The sequence below is a fragment of the Mytilus trossulus genome, chromosome 2, assembly GCF_036588685.1.
Source record: "Mytilus trossulus isolate FHL-02 chromosome 2, PNRI_Mtr1.1.1.hap1, whole genome shotgun sequence".
NCBI classification, from domain to species: domain Eukaryota; kingdom Metazoa; phylum Mollusca; class Bivalvia; order Mytilida; family Mytilidae; genus Mytilus; species Mytilus trossulus.
In genome coordinates this window covers 11,946,924-11,971,204 of record NC_086374.1, presented here as the reverse complement: position 1 = coordinate 11,971,204, position 24,281 = coordinate 11,946,924, and the positions used below count along the sequence as shown (strand labels likewise).

At 32.3% G+C, this 24,281-nt stretch overlaps 1 protein-coding gene across 8 annotated transcripts in view; it reads left to right on the top strand.

Moving 5' to 3' along the window:
- The window catches only part of LOC134706502 (tyrosine-protein phosphatase non-receptor type 4-like), a 90,933-nt gene that overhangs the window by 51,168 nt on the left and 15,484 nt on the right, over nt 1–24,281 (top strand). For 6 of the 8 annotated variants that reach the window (XM_063565501.1, XM_063565505.1, XM_063565506.1 and 3 more), the window contains one exon: nt 12,192–12,345. In XM_063565501.1, the coding sequence (XP_063421571.1) occupies nt 12,192–12,345 (154 nt within the window). Of the gene's footprint in view, nt 1–12,191; nt 12,346–22,155; nt 24,186–24,281 lie in introns of those variants that run through there. The other 2 variants (XM_063565507.1, XM_063565508.1) reach the window with 2 other exon arrangements.

The following is a 24,281-nucleotide window of genomic DNA, read 5'->3' as shown; positions in this document are numbered from 1 at the left end:
TATCAGTGGGAAGAAATTCAGAATAAAAGGCCATCAAAAGATTTCTTATTCGTCTTTTACCAGAGGTCTTAAATTATTGATCCAATATTTCAATAGTTGAATTATGAAAATTAAATTCTTTTTCATTGAGCAGTTGAAGCATGCAATTGTGAGTTAATCTTTTGAAGAATCTATCTATTTGAACTATAAGTATCTAGTTCATGTGGATTTGTAGTATATCAATAAATGGTGATCAGACGATTTCCTTTGATAGAGAACTCAGCTGTCATACAAATATTTGAAATCGTCAATAAAAATATTGCCTATAAATGCATAGCTACAATGTTTAATAGAACAATTCCCACCTAAACTGAGGTATGCAGTTAATCTTTATCTTTATAACTATCCCCTAGAATTAAGAATTAAGGTTCTCAGATCTTTAATTTCACCATTTTTAATTTATAAAAATAAGAAAATGTAGTTGATTGATAATGAGACAGTATCAGTAAAGACCAGATCAAATATGTGAACACTTCATGAGCACAACCCATACTGAATGGTTAGCTATAAAAGGTCCTTAGGCTTACTCTGTCCATAAACAGTTATTGTAAGCTTGTCTGTTTAACCAATAAAAATGGTCTGATGTGATCTATTTGAATTAAAGATAGGATTTTTGGTTGGATTTGCCCTTATATTACAATAAAACACTACATTTCATACCCGTAGCCAGGGGGGTTCGGACGAACCCCCCTTGAAAACAAATAAGCACTGTTAGAGTCAATGTTCTGTTCGAATTGTGACTGTTAAAGTCGAGTTTGTGAGTCAAACGAACCCCCCTTTGGAAATTCCTGGCTACGGGCCTGCATTTGGTTCTGTAATGAGGACAAATAAAAAATGTGTCCTGTGCACTAACTAGTATTAAGCTTAATTGCTTTTATTTTGTGAAAGCTTTTATTTATTTTACCATGTACAAGTAAATTTAATGGAAAACAAGTTAGTAATATATTTAGTCTTGTGGACATTTTAAAGAGATTGTTGAATTATTTATACAGTGTTCACTCCTTGACTTTGTAATATAGAATGGCTCAGTTAAACACATATTCTTGGCTTCAGTTTATAAAGATAGTTACTAGTGAAAAAAGTATGCAAGCTCTTAAAAAAAGTTACTTCATAAATAAGTCCCACTTAAAAAAACATCAATTTATGTATATCAGTTTCCATTGGTAGTCTTATATAGCAGAATGCTAACCTAATCAAAATGTATGAAATAATTATTTATATTAATATTTAAACACAAATTATAACTATCTAAGGTATATTGTTAAATGGAAAAGCTGGAAAGTTGTTTCCTTTGAAAATATTGAAGCCTTTTCAATTGTACGAAAATAGCATTGTATCACTGTGCTGTTCATAATTTTGATTCATAAATTGTGAAATGAATTTTTATGAACCATGGCATACAATTTAACTTGGCTATTTAAATTATCATTAATGTTTGTTTTTGGAAAAAGTCACATTGAAATGGTGGAATTCAAAATGGATACAAATAGTCCATTTAAGTTATTGAAAATATTGATACATTATATTAAACATTGTTGATTGTGTGTACAAGTTTCCATTAAGGGAAACAAACAGAAGTATATCATAGTGCTTACTGAATAATTTCTCAGACAAGGAAATGATAATGGATTATAGAGGGCGGTATTGATTCTCATACGGTGGACTTTTGACAGCACAGTCACTATATTTTTCATAGGTATTGATCCCTCATATTTTAAACAAATGCAACCTGAATAATCAAACATACCAAGTATGCCTTGTATTGTTGAACACCTTGAGAGTGGAACAAATTCACAGCTAAAAAATGCCTTAGATTTCAAGTAAAACCCTTGCTATAGTGAACTTAGTACTTAAGAACGTATTGGAGAAAGATTTTGTATTGAGAATCTGTAGAGAAAATCTATTGAAATGCTTCAGTTGTTTTTATTTCTGAAGGACTTCTGTTATCCTAAGGTTTCTGTTGTCAAATGTATTAAAGCAAGACTAAGAATAGTCGAAATCAATTACTTATCGACATATAAGAAGTATAGGGTGAACTTGTGTTTCATAACTGTTACAAATCTTAAATTGATCAATGTCTGTTAAAAAAAAAAAAAAAAAAATTTACAGTGCAATTTTTAGTGAAGTCAAATTTACTGGTGTAATTTTGAAAAGTTTATGGCCAATAAAAACTGATTTATACATGGTTAAAAGGATTTTAATTTCTTAGGGCAGAAAAAAACAAGTGAATTTATTACGGGTTCTTGATGGAGAATATATGTTACATGTACATGTATTCACTTTAATCTTGTAAGTGACTGCAAAGTCACGATATTTTCTATAGTAAAGTTAGAAGTACTGCAGAGTTCAAACATTGGTTACCTATTTATCATATAGAAATTATGACATTAGGATAGGTAAATAGTTTAGATAATGCTTAATAATGTTTGTTAGATATCATAAAAATCTTCATCTTACTCCCAAATTGTTATGATATAAATTTTATGATGCATGTTTATCATGAGTACCCAGATACCTAAAATTACTAGTGATATGTTCATAATAATATTTGAAAAATAATGTAATGTCTTTCATTTAAAGATCTTAAACTCTAAGGAAATTTTCATTCATCATGGTCTAATCATGGACCTTTGTAACTCTGTTTTATCTAACAGTCATCATTCATGTTGTAAGCAGCTTTCTCTAAACCCTGATCCAAATGGTGTTGGGGCCCCATGTATGGTGTGCCAATACATGAAAACAGTTAAATACAGATTACAATACAGCCAAGAACATCATAAATGAAGTACTTATTTACAGCCTGTATCATAGAACAGTAAAAAAACCAACAACAATCCTAGCACTATATAGAACATACCACAAAACAAATAATACAGCCAAGAACCATATAGAACATACCACAAAACAAATAATACATCCAAGAACCATATAGAACATACCACAAAACATATAAAACCTCTAGCACTATATAGAACATACCACAAAACATATAAAGCCAAGAAACATATAGAACATACCACAAAACATATAGAACAACCAAGCACTATATAGAACATACCACAAAACATATAAAACAACCAAGCACTGTATAGAACATACCACAAAACAAATAATACAGCCAAGAACCATATAGAACATACCACAAAACATATAAAACATCCAAGCACTATATAGAACATACAACAAAACAAATAATACAGCCAAGAACCATATAGAACGTACCACAAAACATATAAAACATCCAAGCACTATATAGAACATACCACAAAACAAATAAAGCCAAGAAACATATAGAACATACCACAAAACATATAGAACAAACAAGCACTATATAGAACATATCACAAAACATATAAAACAACCAAGCACTGTATAGAACATACCACAAAAGAAATGATACAGCCAAGAACCATATAGAACATACCACAAAACATATAAAACAACCAAGCACTATATAGAACATATCACAAAACATATAAAACAACCAAGCACTGTATAGAACATACCACAAAAGAAATGATACAGCCAAGAACCATATAGAACATACACAAAACATATAAAACAACCAAGCACTATATAGAACATACCACAAAACAATTAATGGTTTACTTTTAAAAAAAAATGTTATTTGGATGGAGAGTTGTCTCATTGGCACTCACACCACATCTTCTTCTATCTAAAAACAACCAATAACCACATAGAACATACCACAAAACATATAAAACAACCAAGAACCATATAGAACATACCACAAAACATATAAAACAACCAAGAACCATATAGAACATACCACAAATTGAAGTAGCATATAAACTATACAATAGATGGTTACACCAGTAAGGACAACAATAACACTGGTTTTATATCTAGTAATCATAGTATTTGAACAAGCATCAGATATTTAGAATAACTTGCTTTCCATTTATAAAAAATCAAAGAAGGAAATTTCATTTAAAAATCATTTACAAATCAAATAAAAATACCACAATAGTTAAATGTTTTTGTACCTGAACTGGACATTGTGTTTGATCAGGACAGATTATCACGTTAGCCAATATTTGTTTAGTCCCCAGTTGACACCCGGAGGTGAATTAGTCACACTTGAATGTCCAGAACACAATTCATCACTTTATGTTTGGTCACTTATCATAATGATTATTTACTGTATGATAATTCTGATGAAACTGGAAGGTAATTTACATCAATGTGAGATTAGGAGGGACCCAGACAGAAGTTTGAACAGGGAACAGGGGTGTTATTCTAGAGGTTGACCTGAAGATCTATATATATAACACTCTCCAATATTAATTTTATTTTACAAAATATTGACCCAAAAAAGCAGATGCATATTTAAAAATACCATTGATTTACATTGTTATGTCAAAATTGTTTGAATTTATCAATATTATCTTATGGCTGATTTCCAGATACAATCATTAATGTTATCTTGTGTAGATAATTAGTTGACTTTATGATTAAAAAATGATTAATAAATATAGAGACGTTACATGCGATGTTCGTACATGTAAGCGTAACACAACGTCGTGAATATTTTGTAACGTTTTAACCAAAACTTCGGCTGAAACATTGTTTTTAAGCCAGTGCGACATTCTTGTAAGACTCCGCAAAATCAATGGTGCTTTTTAACTACTTATTGAAAATATATATATTTAAGATTTTTGAAAAATTAAGAAAAATAACATTTTAAAAGATCATAAAATTCTACCATTATAAGAGCTCTGATAAGCGAACAATTGACATAGATTTGAGTTGAGTTTGTTTTTACGTCAAAAATTGGCTGTGCGACAACCTTGTGTAAGCCTTTGAAAAATCGCTCATAAATTACCATATATATCATTTTTCAGGATATTTGTCTTTAAATTCATAAAATAAAGCAAATATACATTGATGTAGTAAAAAAAAATACTAACATTTTTTTCATTTTAGATAAATGTTTTTTGATTCTCAAATCTGGAATCCCAATTTTTTCCCTGTGGGACAGATTTGCCCTTGTAGTATGGGACACTTTTTTTTTCTATGAAGTCGTCATAAAAAATGCATGAAAGACTGAGGGAACCCTTCTGTTAAATAATGGGAAAAAAACGTTTTTCAAAATATTAAATAGTTTAGACGTCAATCATAGTTTAGTGGTTACAATAAATGAAATATGTTACGCGGGACAGCCTAAACATAGCCGGTTTTTAAAAACGAAGCTTGTCGCATGCAGCATAAAAAGATAGCTTCAACAATTATTTTTTTCGTTTTTTTATTTTAAAAAACATTCTTTTGTAAAATACGTACAATAGCTATGAATATGATATCACAAAATTATATATTATGAACTTGCATCTTGCCAACTACACCGATTTTCCAATGAGATACGAACATCGCGCGTAACGTCAGAGTTATTGAAAAGTGTGCAATATATTTTATAAAAAGATAACTGTTTTTATACCCGACATGTACTGGTATACTCTTATTCTTCTCTCTTCATGTAAAATATGCAAGTAACAAGTTGTTTTTCATTGATTGCTTTGTACATTAATCAAGTTCATTGGTTTTGTACTTTGAATTGTTTTGCACTTTGTCATGTCAGTGCTTTTAAAACTTATATACTGTTTGTCTCATTGCATTAGCAATGAAACCACATCTTTCTATCTTTGTCCCCTTTGGGACAACTTGTGGAGGAAATAGAAATATTGGATGTCTTTCTGCCTGTCTTGTAGTGCTTTTGAGTGTACAGTTCTTGCCAGATATTTATGAAATTTATGTGAAAAGTTTTACTTTATATAGGCAATGCTTTAGGACAAGTTTGTTTTTAACATTGATCATTTGCTAACACGGAACAGCAAGCTATAAAGGGCCCCAAAAATGACTAGTGTAAAATCATTCATAGGGAGAACAACCGTCTAATCTATATGCCTTCATTTCTTTTAAAATATTTATATTCAGAGGCTCGCTGCATTGAAGACCTGTTGGTGACCTTCTGCTTTTGTCTGTTCTATGGCCTCATTTTCATGGTTCAGTGGTCAAAGTTAAGTTTTTGAGTTTTGGTCTATTTTTCTAATACTTTATGCATTATGTCTTATATTTGGTGTATGGAAATATTTTATGATCTATATGTCGGTTATGCAGGTTTTATTTGACCTTGACCTCATTTTCACAATCCATTGCTTAGTTTTAAGTGTTTGTGTTTTGGTCTGTTTTTCTTTATTTATAAGCAATAAGTCAACTATATTTGTTGTATTGAAGAATTGTTAGCTGTACATGTCTGCCTGGCATGGTTCATCTGACCGTGACCTCATTTTCATGGTTCTTTGATCAATGATTCATTTTCTTGGTTAATGTTGAGTTTATGTGACAGTTGTAATAAAGCTTTATATTTAGGTCTATCAAGATAGTATCAAGGATTAGTAAAGAAGGCAAGACATTTCAGTGTGTGCACTCTTGTATATATTAATAGTTATAATATTTTGCTATAGTAGTTATTGCTTATGGAAAGGTAAAATATGTGCAAAGTGGGGGACATTGGAACTATTCTTTCATATAAGAATGTTGTATTAGTATACCTATGTGATGCCATTCTAGAACTGACTTAGCAGGATATTCTGTATCTAAAACAAACATGTACATCTGTTCCTTAGTAATCCATTAAACCTCCACTTTCTGTAGGAGAACATATATTTCTGCACTTAATAATCTTGATAAATGTTAAGTCGATCATAGGTATACTGTATTCTAACATTTACCCAAATTACTTAATAATCTTGTGAAACATTGATGGAATAAATTTACATTGATTTAATGTCAGAGCTGTAATAATGCATACTTATTAAATCAGCATGCAATGAATTAAATGGAAATACTTATGGCAAGGCTAGTTTTTCTTGCAAGTCAAATTTAAGTTTGTTATTTTTTTTCTGTGTGTGTGTGTAACTCATATGAAAATTGTCATGCAGTAAATTAATTAAATATATTCAGAACTGGAGATTGGTTCTAAAATTCAGCTTATGAATAATGAATGTTTCTGTATTGAATATCATTATTATGTAAATAAAATTCAAAATTAATAAAAAGTACCATTAAAGCATTAAAGCTGGGGTCACACATTCACGATTTTTACTACCGTTCTTGATAGGACCATTCCCGATTAAAATTTATTAAAAGTCTGATCAAGATCCTGTGAATCGTGGATGGAAATTCAAACTTAAATTAAAATTTGTAAAAAAAAAAATTTGATCACGACAACAATCAGATAGTATTCAGGAAGCACTGATATTCAACCGTTTCTAAGCGAATTAGTCCCGATAATACCGTTCTGAATCCGCTTCTAATCCGATTTGTATTTTTCGCCAGGTAAAATTCGACCGAGTCTGTCACGACTGCGTCCCGACTCTACCGAATGTTATCCGACTGAGATCAGACAGTGACCGGACAGTGAACCGACGCTGACGGAAGTTATCCGTTCGAAAACTGTCGGCATATTCGGGATGATCAAGTACTGTCGGAACGTAATCCTATCATAGTCCACTCTATCGCATTGCAAACGGCTTTGTCTGGTCTCAGTCGTATTGTATTCTGTAATTGTCGGGACTCTGACGTGGGTATCATTGACGAATTTCGTATTAATAACGGGACTGTTTCGGAACGGTTTCGGCAAAAAACGGTTCACAATCGACAAGATCTGGATGCAATCTGGACTCAATCGGCAGAAAAACAACTATGAAAAATTACTCCGGATCATTCCCGTTCCACAGGACACCGTCCAGAATACACAAGACATTGTTCGGAATTCGATCCGATACAGCAGAATCTGTCACGACATAGCCACGATTGTAATCCGACTAGACAAAATCGGCTGAGTTGCCCCGAATGTTACGGGACGCACCTAACTGTCGGGATGCTTTGCCGAACTATTCGGACCCTTCCCGATCCATAGGAATCTGTTACGAACTAAAACGAATGCGTTCAGACAATGATAGGACATTCCAGATAATTGAGGATACTAATCCGACTTTTTCACTTTTCGTGTCGTATTGCTGTCTGATCTCAATCGGGAGCAATAATCGGCAATGTGTGAACCCCGCATTAGATAAACAAAAACTTTTAAAAATCTTTTGGAAATAGATGAACAAAAAAATCCATGCGACTTTAATTGCTTTATTATGAAGAATTTGGCAGAGAAATCAACAATGCTTCAGCAGTCAGTTACAAGAATGGATTAATGTAACTGAAATCAACACCATGTTTGTTTGTCAGATTGAACTCAGAGCCTGCATTATACAACTGTGAAGGAATTGTTAATCTTATTGAACTTGGAGCCTGCATGTTCTATTGTAAAGGATTTTAAATTGCACAAAATATGTCACTGTTTCACTAATACTGATAGAGTTGTCTCCCTTTGTTCAATACTGAACATTTTACTTTCAATTCAGTTGTGAATACTACCTTTAATACTATTATTTACCAATGAAGTTTTTTGTGAATACTACCTTTTATAATATTATTTACCAGTGAAGTTTTTTGTGAATACTACCTTTAATACTATTATTTACCAATGAACTTTTTTTGCATGACGGTTGGAAATTTACATGAACAGATTTTTTTCTCTTTTTATGGTTTAAAACCTACCCCATTGATATACACAGACTTAAAAAAAAAAAGGTAAATGGGGTTGTTAACATCCTCCTCTCAATTGAACTCTTTTAAGAACTGAAATAATTGTTTGGAATGATATATGTTGTAAATATTTGACATGATGTCTATGATTGGTATGATATAATATGCCATTAGCTATGTTCTAAAACTTTAGAGGATATAATGGCCATTAGCTATGTTCTAAGACAAGGAAGTTAATCTGACACATATTATGTAGAACATTTATCAACAAAATTTTGATGGATTCCCTAATTTTGTGTATTATCAAATTAAAACAATCATGATAAGTACAATCAATATTAATATGTCCAATAGTATATCTTTTGTTTAAACAATGACAAAAATCTGTATTAAAGAAAAATACATTTGAATATTCAAGGAAAGTTTGAGAAATGATTGTACTTAAAGATCATAAAACTTCAATGATACCAGTGAGCGTTCAACAATTTTTTTTCAGTGGTTAATGTTTGCTTTTATATTTATGTAAACAGCCATTTCTATATGAGGATGATAATTAGAGGGTTTTATGATATATTTTGTATAGATAATAACAGGATATTTCCTTTGGTATATTATCCTGTGTGAAAGAATTGTTGCCTAAGAACCAATAATCTATAGTAGTGTTGTTGTCTGTTGATCATTTGTGACAAGTTTGTTCAGACATCATTTATAAACCCTGGACAGAAAACAATCTTCATTGTCATTTAGAGGCACTTAATAAGACCAATCATTGGATGTTGTTTAAAGAATAACTTGGCTCTGAATTCAATCACAACATTTTCAAATTTCTCAAAACTGTAATGAGAAATTGGAATTGAAATAATATTGAATTTCTGTTGGAATTAGCTACATGACTCATTATGACAGATTCTTCTGCAGTTATTAAGTATTCTCTGAGGATTAGTGTACTGAGGCTTCAAATCATTGATGACCTGAGTCTTTGTGGGGATGCAAATCATTATTAATACTGGACTTTATCATTGATGACCATTCTTTGTTAGTCACATGTCTAGGAAGACATTATTTGCATATCTTGGTTGTTTACTGGCTTGACTAAAGACTAATTAGGTGGCTGTACAATCTAAGCAGGCTTACCTTTATATGGTTTTCAGTACTAATAAAAGACTGATCTGATTATAGATGTTAATGGAAAAATCAGTCATACAAAGATGTTTAACATATAATATTGACTTTTATCATCACAAATAACTTTATATTATAAACTGTCTCTAATTAAATTATAGATTCTAAGTTTAGTGAGGGGAATAGTATTCGCATTACAGTTTCTTGTGAATTGTTTAACCTTATTTGTTAGACATGCATTGACCTCTTGTGAACCTAAGCCAGGAGAGACAGTTCTGCAATTGTTTTCATGGTGAACACATGAGACCAGCTTTTGTTAAATAGCTCTTTATTGATTAAGTTTGAAGACAATAATTCAATTGAATGCTATAATTCCTGATGGTAGTAATAATCAAAGTGTCAAATCACTGTCAGAGAAGCATTATTATAATGTTTTTACAGTAGAACCTAGTTTCCAGCTGTCTTCACCTGTTACTTACTGACATTCAAATCTAGCAACAAGTTGTATTTTGAGTTTGTATGTGATTATCAGTGATAATATTAGGATTAGAATTTTTGCTTGAGTTACTGATAAACATCTGCTACATTGCATCATCAGGGATGTTGATTATTGAATTAAAGTGTTACAAAATCAATAGGTTTTTGTTTCTCCAGAAATAAATTGATGATTTACTTTAAAAGAAAATTCCACCAATTACCTGTTTATCTCGGTTGAACTTGAAACACAGAGCTCAGGGAAATGCAATATGTCGTAATTAAAAGCCATCCTGTGGATAAAGTTCAACAACAAAAATAGAAAAGAAAGTTGTAGATTATAAAGATATTCGTCTTAAAAATGGATGAAAAGATTTGATTTCTCAAGTCAATGATTATGTCTAACTTGTCTGGAGGCTAGTGGTAATCACTGTGTATCTAATGTGGGCATATTATTACTTCCGATCATTTCTACATGTATCAATTTCTTAGTGACTTGTGAGACTTGACAGTGAGACTTGACAGTGGGCTGGAGATGGATAATCTTATTATTGTTTTATGAGAAGCTATTAGACGCTGTAAGGATTGGCATCATTTGTAAAATTCAATTCTCTTCTGAATGTAGCAACCTCAATCGTTACAAGTTATTGCTTGTAGGACGTAATTTTAATAAGTAAAAAGTGAATGGATTAATGGAGAGTTATATTGATGTTAATTATGTAAAGTATAGTTCTTTTTACTGCCTGCTGAGATCTAACAGAAAACATACTGTAGTATTATTATAAACACTACAAGAAAAGATCTTTTGAAGTTAGCATCCGACAGGAAAAGGCAGAAAATTATTGGCATATGATCAATTTTCATAGAAATTTTCTGGTGATTTTTGTGTTGAAAAGTATATTGTAATTAAACAATCGTGTGCAGTGTGGTATATATTGGTTTATCTTCTTCTTACTTAATGGATGTTACTTGTAATTGCTACAATTTCTCAATTAATTTGGAAGATTTTGAATGTTAAATCAATCTTATAGCAACCTTAAAAATGAAATTACTCCAGTAAAAAGGATGAAATATTCATTGCAGCCTTGGGAATAATTACAAAGATCATAAGAATTGATTGTTCAAATCTTACTTGGTTTGATATTATGTGAAGGAGTTATATTTTAAAATTCAAGATGAAATATCTGTTTATTCCAAAAGCTTCTGATCTTTTACTGCGACTTTAGCTACTTATTACTGTGTACTTAGGAGTTCAGGAAGGTCAACATGGCAAGTTTTTTAGCGGAGATATTTTCCTTGCCATGTTGTCCGTTCATTAAGTTACTTGGATATTTTAAATGTGACAGGAAACATGATGACAGGTGAGAACATCTCTCTCATTTATGGTTAAGATCCTTAACTGTGTTGTAATCTGTAACACACTGGTGATTCCCTTCGGAAATGGGGGGGGGGGGGAGGGATCTGAATCGGGAGTTATAATTACATTAGACCACAAATGTTGAAGTAAAATATGGATTCTGATGTCTCTGTGTGAAACAGAATCAGATCTTACGAACCCACTGTTTGGGGTCTGGTGTGACTACTCTTCATTGAGATACCCTGTGTGCGGTATGGATTTTTTATTCAAATGAATTTTTTCTTGCTTTATAGACTGATATCTGTCTTTTTAAGCAAACTTGTTTAAAAGGCAATGTTTGTATACAGGCTACAGGCTTAGATAACATAAATTAAGATAGTCATATTACTGGTTTTATTGTCAAGAAAACCTTTATTTTTCTAGATTTAGCATTAGAAGATTTTGAAATCAGAATTGGTTGCTTATTTGAAGCACTAATATACATTATATTTTGTCATTAGTGTTTCTTTCTATGAACATCCTAACCAGAACCTTTCAATTTTTTTTGCACCTTTAATGTAATTGTAATTTTGTTTTGCAGTGATGGTGGATTCCTTTCACATAATCCAACCAAAGGTCCATATCCACATCCAGACATACCCACAAAGAAAGTCATCTTTCCAGCCAACGGTTCGGCGACGAAAGATGTGCAGAACCATACAGAAAACGATCTTCCTACGTACAATGATTACGTGGTGAGTACATTCGTTATAATATTGCTGAGTACACTTATGATTATTGTTGAGTACATCTGTGGGTAGGTGGACAAAATTAGCCATTACCTAGATAAATATGAGATGGTTGCAATCTAGTTTTCCCGACAGAGGCAGTTTATTTAACAAAGATAACCACTGACCTGACTAAATTAATGTCATCTTAACATGAAAGTGACAGACAAACTGGTATCTTTTACTTTGATATGGAAATATTAAACAACACAGCAAACACATTATTATTCAAAGAATGGGTTGTTTTTATTGAAGTAAACCAATATGTTGTATTCCCTTTTTCTCATCACTTGGCGTCCGGCGTCCGTCGTCGTCCGTCGTCGTCCGTCGTCGTCGTCCTGCGTTAACTTTTACAAAAATCTTCTCCTCTGAAACTACTGGGCCAAATTTAACCAAACTTGGCCACAATCATCATTGGGGTATCTAGTTTAAAAATTGTGTCCGGTGACCCCGCCAACTAACCAAGATGGCCGCCATGGCTATAAATAGAACATAGGGGTAAAATGCAGTTTTTGGCTTATAACTCAAAAACCAAAGCATTTAGGGCAAATCTGACATGGGGTAATATTGTTAATCAGGTTAAGATCTATCTGCCCTGAAATTTTCAGATGAATCTGACATTCCGTTGTTAGGTTGCTGCCCCTGAATTGGTAATTTTAAGGAAATTTTGTTGTTTTTGGTTATTATCTTGAATATTATTTCAGATAGAGATAAACTGTAAAAAGCAATAATGTTCAGCAAAGTAAGATCTACAAATAAGTCAACATGACCAAAATGATCAGTTGACCACTTTAGGAGTTATTGCCCTTTATAGTCAATTTTTAACCATTTTTCGTAAATCTTAGTAATCTTTTAGAAAAATCTTCTCCTCTGAAACTGCTGGGCCAAATTATTTGAAACTTGGCCACAATCATCATTGGGGTATCTAGTTTAAAAATTGTGTCCGGTGACCCCGCCAACTAACCAAGATGACCGCCATGGCTATAAATAGAACATAGGGGTAAAATGCAGTTTTTGGCTTATAACTCAAAAACCAAAGCATTTAGAGCAAATCTGACATTGGGTAAAATTGTTAATCAGGTGAAGATCTATCTGCCCTGAAATTTTCAGATGAATTGGACAACCTGTTTTTGGGTTGCGGCCCCTGAATTGGTAATTTTAAGGAAATTTTGCTGTTTTTGGTTATTATCTTGAATATTATTATAGATATAGGTAAACTGTAAACAGCAATAATGTTCAGCAAGGTCAGATTTACAAATAAGTCAACATGAACAAAATGGTCAGTTGACCTCTTTAGGAGTTATTGCCCTTTAAAGTCAATTTTTAACCATTTTTCGTAAATTTTATTTATCTTTTACTAAAATCTTCTTCTCTGAAACTGCTGTGCCAAATTGATCCAAACTTGGCCACAATCATCTTTGGGGTTTTTTGTTTAAAAAATGTGTCCGGTGACCTGGCCATCAAACCAAGATGGCCGCCACGGCTAAAAATAGAACATAGGGGTAAAATGCAGTTTTTGGCTTATAACTCAAAAACCAAATAATTTAGAGAAAATCTGACATGAAGTAAAATTGTTAATCAGGTCAAGATCTATCTGCCCTGAAATTTTCAGATGAATTGGACAACCTGTTTTTGGGTTGCGGCCCCTGAATTGGTAATTTTAAGGAAATTTTGCTGTTTTATATTGAATATTATTATAGATATAGGTAAACTGTAAATAGCAATAATGTTCAGCAAAGTAAGATCTACAAATAAGTCAACATGAACGAAATGGTCAATTGACCCCTGTAGGAGTTATTGACCTTTGAAGTCAATTTTCAATCTGCTTCCTTTGTTTAATATTCACATAGACCAAGGTGAGCGACACAGGCTCTTTAGAGCCTCTAGTTTGACTGCCAATTAGTCTTCTTCTTTACATGTAATGTGAAATAGAAACAGTAATACACTGGTCTCAACAATACAATATTGAAATAAAAGGAAAGAACACAGGGTTCTTAGCTCAAAGATTTCCCAATTAAAACATAATAACTACAGGAAGAAAAGAAATAATGCCTGTCTCATAGAAAACGTTCTAGTTAAGGAATGCCAATATTTCATTACAGTTTAAATTCCCATTACTTTGCACTTTGATAAGAGAAAGATACAACCTCAAAAGACTGTTAGAAGGGAGATAACTCTAGTTCAAAGAAAATTAATTAAAAAATTGACAAACAGTTATTGAAGTATTGATCCAAAACTAACCAGAATGTGGGTGGATAATGATATAAATAACACAAACAAATATCACATGTCCATCTGTATCATTCTCAGATAGCTAGTTGGAACTATTCCTGAGTAAATATTATGTGTTAAATTATTGTAAAAGGGTTATAATGTTTACATATTTTCATAGTACTTTGAACATGTTGAAAGTTGAGGAAATAGGAACACTGAAAAAATATGATATTAAAAACCAAGTGAAGAACCACCGTTCAAAGTACTATAATAACTTTAAAATAGGGGCACAGTGAATATTAATTTGTTTCCATTGATTTTGTTTAGGATTTTCCCTTTTCAAACAAATTTCCGTAATACTCCCTCCTCTGATTTCTCATTCAGTCAGCAAGCCGACTATTTAGAACAACCAGAAATGAACTTAAAATAGTTCTTGAATGGTAGGCAGTTATCACAGCTTTAATCACTTTACAGAAGGAAAGAACTTGATGATGAACAGTGACAGCAGTTAATAATTTGTTGCCTCCATTCATGTTATAAATGTGTAAGAATTTGACCTCCACTTGGTCTAGACAGGCCAATTACAATTGTGTATTTTTATTATCTGATCTGTCAAGAAGATTATATCCTCAATTCATTATCATAAAGGAAATAATTAATGGGGTCAGTAAACAAAAACAATGTACATCATTAATATAGAATTATACAAGTAGGGTAGACTGTAGACTTGCTACAATTCCCTTTCTATTATTTTTCTCTTACTTATTTATATGTTTACTGATAAGTCCTAGCCTACTGATTGCCCTTGGAGAAAGGACCTTCCTCCTGCAGATGTCAGTATAATTGTAATCTCCTAGTTATAGCAGTAACGCTATTAAAGGGGCAAAATTGAAAAAAAGTAGAAAAAACATTAGGAAGGGACATGTAGCAAGTCTAGGTAGACTGCTAAAAGCCAAGTAATCTCTGCTAAATTCTTACTCACCAACAATATATGTTGGTAGACCTTTTGTTTGTGTTATTTACAGAGGTGGATTTAGAGGGTTTTTCAGAGCCCCCCTTCCTTTTTTGGGGGAAAATTTTGGTGATTATATAGGAAATCACTGAAGCATGACTGGAGTGGACCCCCAAATATGTATTTGCTCTTTGCTGCATCTCAATAATGGTTTACCAGAAAAGCAGTCTGCATGAATATTTTTTCCAACAACTTGTTCAAAGACCTAACATTTTTAAGTCTAAACAAAGTTTTGCAAAAAATGGCTCAAGTCCAATAAAAGTTTGCAGATTGGGGCATCCGACAAGTGACTATCATGCAGTGCAGATTGTTCCCCTGTTAATAATAAAATATTGCATAATGCAGATATTAAGCGTACTTTGAAATTCAACCTGTTTAAAGTTTCATAGAAAGTAGTTAAATGGTTCATGATTTAAGAAATTTTATGATGACAACTGCAGTTCAGAATAACTAATTGCTTTAAATTAAAGGTATCAAAATTGGTTAATTATGCAGGAATTTAAACATGATTTTTGTGGGGGTTATTTTTTCAAAAAAGAGTTCATTACTAAGTTATACTATAGATCATATTGAGAATAAAAACGGTAATTCACCATGCATGTAAGCTATCCATCAAACAGGAAATATTTTAATTTAAAATGCCAAAAAATTATCAATGCATCTATTTACATTTAAAGTTATGTTTTGAATAATTCATTGAATTGGAGGCTTGAAAACTGAATATTGTAAAAGTATATACAGCCTACACATAATAACTACAATGTATCTGGTATGGCAAAGGACAAATATTTAAATCTTTTTTTGGAACTTGCCAATGAATTTTGTTTTCAAATCCAGTTAAAAAATCTTATTCCAATACTTTCTCTTTAGTTTTTTGTCTTCATTTGACAGAGTTGTGAAGGTCAGATTTAAACATTTTAGTGGCAGCCTCAACAATTTGTTAAAGTTTGTGATTAGTTACTTTTTAAAAGGGGTACAACTTATGTTCAGTCAATGATACTTGGTATGCAGTTGTATTAGCATTAGCACAAATTGTTTCCATGGAAATTATTTGGCCATGCTCTAAGCCATGGTTTATTGTCTTTAAAACTTTTTGCATAGTTGTTAAAGTTAATGATTAGGTCAATTTTGTTTTTCAATTATTTAATCATAGGCTGCATAGGCATATCTACTTTCTAAAAGGATGATTTTCTCTTCAGCCTTAGTCATTCAATTATTTTTAAAGTTTGCTTAGTTTACATGCAAAATTGTAGTAATTTTAATTTAATTTTGATTATACTATTAAAAACAGCATACAGGCAAGACATATCTCCGTGTCAACAGTATTTACAAGCATGTTTTCTCTAATTTGAAAAGTGTGTCACCTATCACCTACAGCAGTAAAAAAGTAAGAGGGTGGTAAAGGGGGGTAATAAACACGGAAACACGTGAAATGAAAATCGCAAAAACGTAGCACGAAAAATAAAAATCGGGAAAAATGAAGCACGAGAAATAAAATCGTAAATATTAAGAAAAATGTACCAGTAGTTATTACTCAGCCGTTCTTGGAGATCATGTAGACATTGTTAATGGACACAAAGACCTTGTGGTCACCTTTTAGCGTATGCTTAGTTACATATGATTTGATTTTTTATTTTTTTATTATGATGGACTTTATTACATGTATAGCATACATAAAATTATACAATAGAACGTAGAATGGTAACAATATACATCACTTTCTATTATATAACACAAGTTTCAAAAGGTACTATAACATGTATAACTCACTGACTTTGAGTTAGTTCCAATTTACTTTTTAATCCAATGCGGAACGATGCAAGAACGAGAAATTGAGAGCACCGACACGGAACACAGAAAATATATAAGGGGAAATACAAAGCACGCACATCGAACCAAACACGAGAAAACGAGAAATAAAACACCAAAACACGAAAACACGTGAAATAAAAAGGCCGGAAACATTGCACGAAAATAACCCTTTACCGCCCTCGTAAAAGCTCTTGGCCATTGTTACTCCTGACTGGTGAAACAAACAGCATTCATTCAATACAATATTAACCATGAATTATCTTACACTACTCATTTCTCCTAACTTGTATTTTTGTCATAATTAATCTATATAAACCACATTTAGGACATTGTTTCTTGTTGACTAGTAGCATGATTTAATATCTTTATTTACAACACCTTATAAGGTTTTATACTGCAACCAAACAGTGAAATGATGGGATATAAACATGATGATCTGTATTATCATATAAACTTAATGATAAGTAAAATGGATGTTAAACCACAGAAAATCCAGGGATATTAACATTCTCTCCCAAACTTAATGATGAGTAAAATAGATGTTAAACCACAGAAAATCCAAGGATATTAACATTCTCTACTGTACTGTTTACACCTTTATAAGGTTGACATGACTTATACATGAATATTTCCATATTAGAATGCATGTTCCACATAAATTAAGTTATGGGCGTCTTAATTTTATCATAGTGTCAGGCTGCCATAGTATAGTCACAAGATAAACTATGCTATAAAAATATGAAGCAAAAGTCCTTCGAAGTCCTGATTTAAAAGTCTAGCTGCTATGATTAGGCAAAGAATAGTACATCCATCGCACTGAAGAAAAGAAGTATCTAACAAATTACCAAAATTCAAGGTAAATTTAAAAGCGGGAAGTCCATAAACTACGTAAGGCAACAGTAGTATACCACTGTTCAAAAGTCTTAAATCAATAGAGAGAAAACAAATACGGGTAGCAAACTAAAACAAAGGTAAATACATAAACTATCAGAGGAAAACAAGGGAAGAACACAAACACAAAAAACAAACGCCATCATACATAGAAAAGGACAATTTCTATAACAACTGTTATGTACCTGACATTAAACCTTACACAATTAAACACTACACTTTTATCAACCAACAACAGAATGATTATTTGCTCCTGAAGAAATTTGCCAAATATGCTGAAGAAATTTGAGCAATCACATGTAGTTCAGCTATCACAATAAAACCATCGACAGTCAAACTATCACAATGAAACCATCAACAGCCAAACTATCACAATGAAACCATCGACAGCCAAACTATTACAATTAAACCATCGACAGCCAAACGCTCACGATGAAATCATTGAAAGCCAAACTTCCACAATGAATCCATCGACAGCCAAACAACCACAATGAAATCATTACAAGCCAAAAAACCACAATGAAACTGTCGACAGCCAAAATATCACAAAGAAATCATGGATGGCCAAACTACCACAATCACAATACAGACAAATATGGAATATTTTTTAGTAAGAATTCCTAAAAGATTTAGTAGGGTTTTCATGCTTATATTACTATTAGAAAGTAATAGGAAGAAAAGCTAACTCACTAAATCTCAGGTAGTCGACCTATCACAGATTTGTCAGAAAAGCCACAGAGAAACAAGTTTTCTAAATTTTCCCTAAGGAAGTCACTCAAACAATAAGGACACAGCGGGGATCAAGCAATGACAGAAAAGCCATACAAAAACAAGTTATCACAGACAAAGCTAAAAGGAACGCTATCACAGAAAAGTAAAAAAGGAACACTTTCACAGAAAAGCCTAAAAGGAGCACTAATTAGTATGGCGTTCATTATCACTGAACTAGTATATATTTGTTTAGGGGCCAGCTGAAGGACGCCTCTGGGTGCAGGAATTTCTGGTTACATTGAAGACCTGTTGGTGACCTGCTGCTGTTGTTTTTTCCTTGATCGGGTTGTTATCTCTTTGACACATTCCCCATTTCCATTCTCAATTTTACTAGCACACAAAAGACAAAGGGAAACAAGTTATCACAGACAAAGCTAAAAGGAACGCTATCACAGAAAAGTAAAAAAGAAACACTTTCACAGAAAAGCCAAAAAGGAACACTACCACAAAAAAGCCAAAGGGAAACAATTTTTCACAAAAAAGCCAAAAGGGAAGTAAGCTATCACAGTTTTACCCCAAAAAGTGAAGCTATCCAAATAAAGTAGCAGGGAATAAGCCTATCATGAAGGCTCATGTAGTCAAGTGGTCACAGAAAAGTCACAGGAATCAAGTTATCACAATTAAGACTCAGATAGCCAAGTATATATATATAGTCACAGATAAGTTAAAGCACCAAATTTTATTAAGATACTACAATGTGCTCTAGTCTAAAAAAGATGTACTTTAGTGGTTAAGGGTTTTGTGGACTTATAAAATCAATGATTGATGTAAAAATTGAGTTGACAAAAGCCATTGCGATCAAATACTCTATATTTTGTTTAATAGTTATAATTATGACCCATAATCACAAAAGGGGGACTACAATTTCTCATCAATTTTGTGAATGATTCTGATTAAAAGGTTATAAAGATCAATTTAGTAATGTGATAAGATGAGGTGACCATTTCAGGAATGATTTCATAGTAATTACTGGGTTTGTAACATTGATTTTAGGTTAAGTTTTTTATTTAATCAATATTGGCCATTAAATTGAGGATTTTGGTGATAGAACCATCAGACTTAATTGACAATTTTTGTGAGTAAGGTAAAATGACCATCATCTATATTGACTATTCTATAAACGTATCCCAATGATCATTTAGTTGGAAAATTGATCCATTAAAAAAACTTTATAACAGTTTTACTGTTAGTTTTATATGGAATTCTGATGCAAGTGAATAGTATGGTCATAAAACTTGGTAACACATTGGTCTCTATGCAGAATCTTTAGAAGTTGGGGAGGAGTGGAGTAGACATTTTATTTTTTGATGCATATTTTACTTTGTAACAGCTGGAACTTTTGGCGGGGGAATTTATTGGAATTTACAAATGTTGATTTTTATATGTACATTTAACTGTACAAATATTATAAAATTGCTTAACTGTCGAACAGATGTTATTATGATAGTTTTATTTTAAAACTTAGAGCAAAAAAATAATAATAAAGAGATGCTGGTTAAAAAAAATGGTGATTCTAACAAACAAGTCAGCGGCACCATCTTCAGTCCTTGATTAAAGGTAACAAATGGGCTGACAAAATGGTGAGCATCTCTCTGAGAGAAACTGTTCTGAAAATAAGTGATCTATATTGACATAAAGGGCAGATGTTGTATAAGATTGTCAATTTGTATTGATTTCATATGATTATTGATTTACATGATTTTATACAAATGTGTGAAAAATATTAAAATGCTGTTTATTAACCTGAAATACATGAAATGAATTTCATCATTGAAAGAAGTGATTATCTTTGTAAATATCTGAGAAGGAAATGATGAACAGGTAAAACTGAGATGAAAGGAATCACACCTGGTGAAGTGTAATCAGGGGTTGAATGGTAATCACTTTCAGGGTTAATTGGGAGTTATAACATGGTTTGATGTGCAAGATATAGGATAGTACTGATAGCCCTCAATATACACTCCATTCTAAGCTTTGACCTCATGGAGTACAATCAAGGCTGCTAGGAATCAATTCTAAAGTTCTGACATTGTGGAGTAGGATCAAGACTGTCTGGTGCTTTAATTCTTTAATACTAACATCATGGAGTACGATCAAGGCTGCTAGGCCTGCATTTTATGATGATGCAGTTTTTGTGATCCTTGTAACAGATTTCCTACCTTTAAGGGGAATAAGTATTAATTACTGCCTTGTTTACCTGAAGTGGAAAAGTAATCAGCATCACAACCAATCATTCCCAGCTTCAGGGATAAACATTTTTGTTTTATTTGGCTATTGTGACAGAATCGTAACCAACATGTACAAATATTGTTGACAAATGATAACAAGTTATAGCAGATGAACATCTGGAATCCAAACTAACTATTGTCCCCTCAAACTAACTATCGTCACGAGACAAACTGCAAGCTATCGTCAGGAGACAAACTTCATGATAAAGTTGTTCCAGCAACTACTGACTGGAGAAGGAATTTCTACCCTGTGTCCTACAGAATATCATATGTACTGGGTTGACGTACGCCACCTGGAGTGTGGGTTTGGTGATATACAGGTTAAATGTTTGGAATGTATAGTACGGACTGATCCTCTATGTGTATTCGAAATTAGGTTACTGACAGGGATAACTGATGCCAGGAATGACCATATCTGTGCAGTATAATTGATAATTGGATGTGTTTATTAGTACATTATATAAATTCCATATAGTACACTGAGACTTTCCTACATGTTATAATGTGGTGTAACAGTATGGATGTTTGAGATAACAGATTAAGATTAAGGATTATAAAGACCTGGGGAGACTGGAGATTAATTTACCTGAAATGAACCTTTAACATTGTTGACCTCAGATGACCAGATAAATTTAGATAACAACCAAGATTTTATAATCTTCTAAAACTATAATCGATTTCCCCTGTTGGAAGTCTTTTTCAAAAGATTTTTTCTCAAATAAATATCTTGCAGTGTAATGTAATCACTGTTCAAGTAGATTTTAAAAAAAAGTAAAATTCCAACATTTAATTAAGATTTTGTCTGTAGGCACATTCAAATTTAAAAATATTACAGGTATTTAAAAATTTATATTCGACAAGGATATAAGACTTTTTTTTAAGTATTTACATTATGTATTGAATAAAAAAGCTGGTGAATAGAATTTTCAAATATCACTTAATAAAGTGAGTTTGCTCTCAGCCTATAGACATTTAAATTTGAACAAAAAAGGAATTGAATGAAAAGAAATAGCGATTAGATCTGTACACTAGTCTGCATTATCAGCAGGACTGTTACATCATTGAAAAGATATCTAGTAATACGAGCCAGAATAAAATACCAGTGGTTTTTAGTATCAATCTTAAGTTTTGCTATCAAGGATCGGAAAATAAATATTGGCTGAGAATTTAATAGTGATTCACTAGTGCAGGATGATAAACGTTTAACAGGTAGAAATGTTGTATAAAGTGTGAGTGAAGTTTTTTGGTATTTAAACACTATGTAAATTCAGTGTGTGTATGTCGTGAACGGAATTTTATATTACCCATCCTTCTGTGTTATGTTTTGTTCGACAGTTGACAATTAAGTTGGAATTTATTCATATTAATTTATTCCGAGATGTAATATGGTGTGTAGTGCGACAAAAGACTCGTCTCTCATGTGTCATGATATATCTTCTCAGATAAGGCGAGAGACTGTATCCTATCTAGACCAAGATGAAATGAAAAGTGTCAGATTCCGTCTTAGGGCTAATTCCCATGATCCTTCTCTGTCAGATGACATGTGTGCTACTTCTAGTCTGTCTCAAAATGAAATGGGAAAGATTGTTAGACCCAAAGAAAATAAACCTTTGAGTGAACGAGACATTGCACGGATTAAACGTAACAAAAGAATATCCCGGAGAAAGGATGTGTGTAAGTCTATGCCGATATTCTTAGAGGATGATTCACCTGAGTCACTTGAAGACAGAATAAAGGCCATTGTTTTAGACACGTCTGCTAAACGGTCCAAAGATGATGATGCACTTCTTCAGTCAACGTCCAACTTAGATGACGTTATTCAGGGTAGGATTTCACGTGGGTCTAATATCACGGATTCAGAAAAAATATATCATAAATTATGTCGCAGGACAAAATCTTTTATAGTCTCACCCAGTCAAGTGATTGAGGTTAAAACCAGACCAAATGAGAAGCTGGAAAGAAGTCGAAGTAGGAGTAGGTCTAGAAGTGTGGCAGACGACAAAGAAAATTCTAAACGATTTCAAACTTCTGGCGTCACTAAGGATTTAACAGAAAATTCTAAACGATCTCAAACTTCTGGTGTACCAAATGATTTAACAGGAAATTCTAAACGATCTCAAACTTCTGGTGTACCAAATGATTTAACAGGAAATTCTAAACGATCTCAAACTTCTGGTGTACCAAATGATTTAACAGGAAATTCTAAACGATCTCAAACTTCGGGTGTCACTAAGGATTTAACAAGACATTTTACAGACAAACAGAGACATGATACCAAAGATCAAAAAGTTTCTAAGGTTATAATACCAAAATCTACTAGCAAACAAAGTCTAAATACCAAAGATTATAATGCTTCCAAGGATGTTATACCAGAAAGTGCCAAATATACAGACCAAATTCCTCAAAATATTAAATATCGTAAAACTTCTAAGGATTTAGTAACAGAAAATACCAAACATACAGACAAACAGCCGTACAATATCAAATATTGTAAAGCTTCAAACAATGTAAAACCAGAAAGTGCCATATCAATTGAAAGAAAGAATCAAAATACCAACAATTTTTCTACTCAGTTATCTCAAATTGTAGAGTCAAAATTTTCTTTGACAAATCATCGGCCAATAAAAAATACCAAAGGAATTCAAACTTCTGATCTCCCTGTAAAAACTATTGTGAGGGGAAAGTTTAGAATAAATGATGAAGAAAATAGTGCAAAAGAGAGAAGAACTAAGGAAACTGTAAAAACTGTTTCAAGGAAAGGGATAAATAAAAAGTCCAATGAAGATCAGTCGGTAGAATATGGTGACAAATTAGTTTTGCGGCAGTGTCAGATTGGTTCTTCTACTGTTTTTGGATTAGTACAAATTAAAGCTGATACGGTAAGCTTTAGGTCAATGTTACTTTTATATTTCTGGTTCTACTTTATTTGGAATTCTGATAGGGTAAGCTTGTATCTATGTTACTTTAATTTTTCT